Source organism: Taudactylus pleione, unplaced genomic scaffold (genome assembly GCF_031769625.1).
Source record: "Taudactylus pleione unplaced genomic scaffold, aTauple2 ptg000102l, whole genome shotgun sequence".
NCBI classification, from domain to species: Eukaryota; Metazoa; Chordata; class Amphibia; order Anura; family Myobatrachidae; genus Taudactylus; species Taudactylus pleione.
This window is the reverse complement of record NW_028284504.1, coordinates 918,438-925,000: the sequence shown is the minus strand read 5'-3', so window position 1 is coordinate 925,000 and position 6,563 is coordinate 918,438. Positions and strand designations below refer to the sequence as shown.

Sequence of the window (6,563 nt, the reverse complement as noted above, 5' to 3'; positions counted from 1 at the left end):
CCTCATCGCCGAGTGTAAGGACACCCGGCGGCTGTGCAGACAACTGCGCACCCTTGACTGTAAAGCAGAGATCTTGTCCTCCGTCACGAAGATCCTTTGCTGTCCCGAGTCCAATAAGGCTCCAAGATGCAGAATCCTCCGAGACGGGATTAGAGTGGACTTCTGCCAGTTGATTAGCCAGCCGTGCCGTTGCAGCAGTGCAATGGTCAGGTCCAAGTGGTGTAACAGGAGCTCTGGAGATCCTGCCACCAATAACAGGTCGTCCAAGTACGGCAACATGCGGACTCCTTGCAGCCGCAGAGAAGCCGCCATGACCTCCATAGCGTCCTGTATGTCCAATGACACCATGTAGTCCCCAGGTTCCAGCGCCAGAATGATGGACCGTAGGGTCTCCATCCGAAACTTCGGGACCCGCAAAGACTTGTTGAGTGCTTTGAGGTTGAGAATCGGACGATATGACCCATTGGGTTTCTGTACCAAAAATAGATTTGAATAGAAACCCTGGCCCCTCTGGGAGAATGGAACAGGCACTATAACTCCAGCCTGGAGCATAGTGTGCAATACCTTCCGCAGCTCCGTAGCCTTGTTCCGGTCTGATGGTAGACCCGTGGTGAAGAATCGAGCCGGGGGTCTGTGCCGGAAGGAGAGGGCGTACCCGTGAGAGACCACCTCCAGAACCCAAGTGTCTGTCGTAGTGAACGACCAACACCGGGAGAACTGCAGCAGGCGGCCTCCCACCCTGGGATCCCCCAAGGGGAGACCCGGACCGTCAGGCCGCAGGCTTGTCATCTGGCTTGGGGGCCGGACGTCTGGTACTCCATGCCTGTTTCCGGGGCTTGACCGATTTCTTAGGGCCAGCCTGTCGAGGAAACGACTGTGGTTTGGGCCTGCCCTGGGCCCTAGATGACCGAAAGGACGATGGTCCAGAACCAGAAGGAGCAGCGGCCGACGGGAGACAAGCAGATTTGGCTGCCGCCAGCGTGGCCACAATCTTATCCAGATCCGGACCGAAGAGAACTTCTCCGGTAAACGGCAACGCTTCCAGACCTTTCTTGGATCTGCGTCCGCCTTCCAGGATCGCAGCCACAAGGTGCGACGAGCAGCTACCTCTGCTGAAGAAATTCTAGACACCAGAGTACTAATGTCTAGAGCCGCCTCGTTGATGTAGGTGGCCGAATCACGGAGATTGCCAATCAACTCCGCTTGTTCGGCCGGACAGTCGGATTCAAAAGAAGCCTCTAATGAATCCGCCCAGCGCTCCATCGCTCTGGCAACCCAGCAAATGGCCATAGCCGGCCGTGCTGCCCCCCCTGCAAGGGAATAAGCGGACTTCAGGCAGATTTCTACCTTGCGGTCCGTAGCATCCTTAAGGGAGGACATGGATGGCATCGGCAATGTGGCACTACGGACAAGACGGGTCACGTGAGAATCCACCTGTGGAGGGGATTCACACTTAGCAAAATAATTATCCGCGAACGGATAAGCCACCGCCAGGCGTCTCTGCGGCTGGTATCTTTTGCCAGGTTGTTTCCACGCCTCCTCTAAATGGTCCACCAACTGACCCGAAAGAGGAAAGACTGTGGCATCGCCCTTCACATCTTTGAAAAAGGCATACTTAGATTTAGCCGCTGGGGGAACTTCGTCCTCAATCACCAAGGCTGTGCGGACCGCCCGAATAAGTCCAGGAATATATACTTTGGACTTAGCATCAGCGTCCTTAGTATGGAAAGGTTCCTGATCGTAAGGATCCAGAATCTCCCCATCATCAGACGTCCCTTCGTCATCCTCATAAGGAGCGGACAGAGACGCCACCGGCCTTTTATGAGGCCGCATCACAGACTCCCCTTGCAACACATCCGACAAGTGCTGTAAAGAACTCGTCAGGGAGTTAACCCACGCTGGCTCCTGAGAACCCGGGAGCGGGGAAATAGGGAGACTGTGGAGTACCACCAATTGTCGTGGGAACCCCTGCATGGGTGACGACACCACAGACTGCTGGGACAAACCCATCGGAGTAAACGCGGGCTGCGGAGCTAACTGGCCCACTAAAGCTGTTAACGCCTGAGCGAAACAAGCCCAGGGCGGCTCCTACCGGTGCTGTAACCGTAATAGGCCGCGCCATGGACAAACACTGCCGGCAAAGGCCCTCCGCGCTACCCTCCCCCTCCGCTAACGGTACTTTGCACGTGGTACACTGTAGCCGGAGGGGAAAATCACTTTCAGACATGATGGCAACACGTATGTGACCTCTCTCACCAATTAAGTATTAAATAGGCGAGAGACCACCCTGCAGCACCGCACCGCAAGGGCTTTAGCAGAAAGAACAGGGACAGTAATAAAGCTGACAGTTTAGAGAAGAATAGTTACAGGCAGCGCTAGCACAGTCACATACAATGCAGAGAAATAACAATTCCTGCACTAACAGCGCTGATCACTCAACTACACAGACACAGGGCCTGGTAGGACACAGCGCTGCATACACAGACCTGAGCCACAGCGGAGGAGAGGTATGCGGGGGGACCCAGACCACGATGCTTCCTTCCAGACTTCCAGCAGCGTTCACCATGCGTTGCAGAGAAGATGGCCGCCGAGGAGCAGAGAGAAGCTGGCCTGGGGGAGGAGCGCTGACACAGGACCAGTCAGCACAGTGCAGAGAGGGCTGTGTGCAGCGGGGGAGGCGCCGGCTGTGAGACAGGGAAGGCGCGCTCCCCTGGCATGCATTTAACCCCTGGGACGCCGCAGCGCTACCGCTCTGCTGCGGTCCGCTGTCCCAGGGGGTAGTGGAAGCGCAGGTTGGTCGCCTGGCTCCACGCTGCAGCCAGTCCCCAGGGAGCCCCCTGCCTGGGGACTTAGGACCATGTGATCAGCGGGGACCCACCGCGGGACCCCGCTGCTTACCTCTGTCCCCCTTGAATCCGGCCATGGTCCGGAGCATCTGGGGTCACCGCTAGCTGTGACCCCAGACGCCCACCAGCATCCCCGGATCAGTACCGGCGTTCTGGTACCGGCGGGGTGTAGGGAAGACAGCATGGACGTCAGGACTGACTGTCCATGCTGTTCATCCAGATGTGCAGCCACAGCTGCATGAAGAAAAAGCTTCAGGGGCTCTTCTAGCCCCCACTCCAACAGGTGCACCCGACTCCGGCCGGGCACCAAACTAAACTGAGGTGCCTTGGCCCGGGGGCGGGGTATAGGAGGGGGACCTAGTGCATCCTGGGAGGCTGAAAGCTTAACTCTTTGGTGCCCTGCGACTGACGTCACACCTATACCCCAAGGTATCCTGTGGATACCCTATGGACCCTGAAGTAGAAATATATGTATGTGTGTGTGTGTGTATATATATGTGTGTGTGTGTGTGTGTATATATATGTGTGTGTGTGTGTGTGTGTGTATATATGTGTGTGTGTGTGTATATATATATATATGTGTGTGTGTGTGTATATATGTATATATATATATGTGTGTGTGTGTATATATATATATGTATATATATATGTGTGTGTGTGTGTGTATATGTGTATATATATATATATATATATGTGTATATATATATATATATATATATATATATATAGTGTGTGTGTATATAGATATAGAGAGAGAGATATGTAGATAGAAATAATGTCCTTGCAACTGATGGCATGTGGAGAGGTCTGAATGGGAATTGGGCATGTAGGAAGGTCTGACTGAAATGTATGTAATTTATAGACCTCAAAACCATACATTCTGATGGGACTCAGAAATACTGAAGTAGGACCCAACATTTTTTCAATGATGGGTCCCACATACATTTTTGTCTTGGTGAGATCACTGCTGATCAAATTGTGCATTTGAATTGTATGTGGCCATTCACCCTGTAAAGCCTGACCCATTACATTTTTGGGGAAATTAAGTGTTTTGAACGTTATAGCAAAATTAAGAAAACTTTTTTTATATATATATCTGATACATCAGGCATTTAGGGCAATTTATTTGATCACCATTAGAAAATGTTTTTTTAAATTCATTGCTCTTGGAACATTTCAATGTGTCTTGGTTACATTATTTTTTTTTTTTTGTCTACAACCTTTTTTTTTTTTTTTTTTTTTTTTTTTGCATTGTGGGCTACAAAACTAGTTTCTATCTTGGTTCAGGCAAAGATGGACTTTACAGGGTTTATTTGCAAAGTGTCGGGTTGTAAAAACACTTCTGTTTTGTGTTTATGCCTGATAGGTAAAAACACTGCCATTTTAAATGTGTCTTACTAGTAAAAGCACTGCCCTTTTTAAGTATTGGACATAAACACGAACAGAAGTGTAAGTAATTATAGATTGCTTCAGTCCAGTAAATATTCATATTCAAATATTAGTAACTATTATAAATGTTCTTTGCAAACTTTTAAAAAGTTACAGTAAGATTTCCCTTCCAAAACCATTTGTGACACAAATTGATTTTGATCATTTTGGATACTGCATTCAAAAGCTCTCTATTGGCTGCAGTGCATGGATAGCCCACCAGAGGGCAGGAGACATGTATTGATCATGTCGATGTAGAGGTCTCAGAAACTCATTGTAGCAAATATGATCTGGATGAAGTTATAGGGTTAAGCAATTTACCTATGGTGGTCCTGACTAGAGGTCGTCATGCTCCTTAGGTCTTCTTACTGACTTAATTCTTCATAGCACTAAATAGCATTGTAATCTATGATTAAATTGTTTTGTCTTGTTAAAATATATGTAGCTTGCCAGCATTTGTTTGTGCGTTGTATAATTGTTTAATTTATTATGTTGTCAGGATTAGACAAATGTATGCAGATATGATGAAAAAAAATAAAAATACAATCATATTTAGTGTTTCTCACCACATAAGAAGCCCTTGAAATATGAAAATAATAATTTATTGTGTTTTCTATCAAGAAGTAACCATTTACTTGGTGCATATTTTCTATCATAGAATCGTCCAGATTTTCCCAAGAGGCCCTTGGCACCGTACTTCCGCTTCTTCATAGAGAACATAGCAGAATATGAGACAATGCATCCAGAGATGAGTCATGCTGAACGAAGCAAGCTGCTATCCCTAATATATAAAGAACTCCCGGAGGAAAAGAAGGTAGAGTACGAGGTGGCATGTAAGGTGTCTAGACAAGAGGTGGTGGAGTTGGGGAAGGGGGACAGAAATAGCATATTATAAGACTTGCTGCTGTGTAGTTTGAGCCCAGATGTTCTATTTCCTTTCCAGAAGAAATACATAGCAGATTACGAGAGAGAAAAGCAAGAGTTTGACAGGAACGTGGACAAATTCCGGTGACTATTTTGTGTATATGTGTCTTGGCTGTGAAAACTGTGGGGCTGATGCAGTGTTGTTAGTAACTTGGCCGTACATTGCTGAAAAGAAGCATGCATGGAAAAAATTGTGTATATGCATATATAGGTGTGCGCCTGGTTTGCGACAAGACATAATTAGTGTGCATTAAGATGTTCTATATTTACAAAAATGCACAATTTTTTGCTTGCGTGTACCAGTTTCGGGGCATGAATAACAGGAACTTATGCGAGATATGCAATGCAACCGGGCGTGTGTTTAACTCTCCATCAGCCCCTGTATCTTTGTTTAAGCCAACTCTTCTTTTTGATTGCAGGGAAGAACATCCAGATCTAATGGAGAGCACCATGAAATCCCAAATCCCCCAAAAACGGAAGTGCCCTCAGCAGGAAGAGGAGGCTTGTCTCGCTTCAGAGCCTGATTTAATAGGAAAACGGAATAAGCGAAAACGCCAAAGAAAAAAGAAAAATGTTACTCCATTACAGACTGTTTAGGATCATGTTCAAAAAAAAAAAAGTGAATGTACTCTTCGTAAATCATTTCTCGTTGAAACAGTCGAACTGTTGGTTTGAATTACTTTTTCCTCTAATTTTGATGGCTGTTTATGGCCATACCTAAACTATATTAAGATCACTATTTTCCTTATATTGTTATTGACACAAAAAAATAAAAATGCAATGGTTCAAACATATAGGGCCATATCCAGTTAGGTGTGGGTGTGAGTTTTCTAAAAATCTTGCACCTGTGGAGTTTTTCAGTAATCATTTGGGTGTGGGGGTTTTTTTATTTTTCCTCATTCTCTTGAGTGCCTCCAGCGTGGTTTTTTTTTTTTTTTTTTTGTGAAAGATATAATAATTTAAGAAAAATAGTGGCACTTGCTCTGGATCCAATTGCATAACTATTCATGAGTATATAATTGCCTTCTGCGGTGCTGTCCTCAGTCTCTTCTCCAGTGTCACAGACCGTGTCCATGGATGGACTGGGCACAGGACAACTACTACCCCTAACCCAGCATACCACACACTACCTACACTATTTGTCACCCTGCACCTGCATACACTACATTTCCCTTAACCCTGCTTTCTGCACACACTACCCCTAACCTTGCCCCAGCAAACAGGTTCAGTGATTTTAAAAAAAATTATATATATTTTTCTACTTCAGGGTCCATAGGGGGTCCACAGGGTTGACCTTGGGGTATAGCTTGGATCTGGATCCACGGGCACCATACAGTTAAAGCTTTAGCTCCCAGGATGCACTTG

The 6,563-nt window shown here is 46.8% G+C and overlaps 1 protein-coding gene across 2 annotated transcripts in view; it reads left to right on the top strand.

Moving 5' to 3' along the window:
• The window catches only part of LOC148525617 (nucleolar transcription factor 1-B-like), a 23,254-nt gene extending 17,248 nt beyond the window's left edge, over window positions 1-6,006 (top strand). For both annotated transcript variants that reach the window (XM_088470728.1, XM_088470727.1), the window contains exons 5-7: window positions 4,933-5,088; window positions 5,218-5,282; window positions 5,618-6,006. In XM_088470728.1, coding sequence (XP_088326854.1) covers window positions 4,933-5,088; window positions 5,218-5,282; window positions 5,618-5,795 — 399 coding nt within the window. In that variant the 3' untranslated portion in view covers window positions 5,796-6,006. The remainder of the gene's footprint in view (window positions 1-4,932; window positions 5,089-5,217; window positions 5,283-5,617) is intronic.
• Window positions 6,007-6,563: the final 557 nt, after the last annotated feature.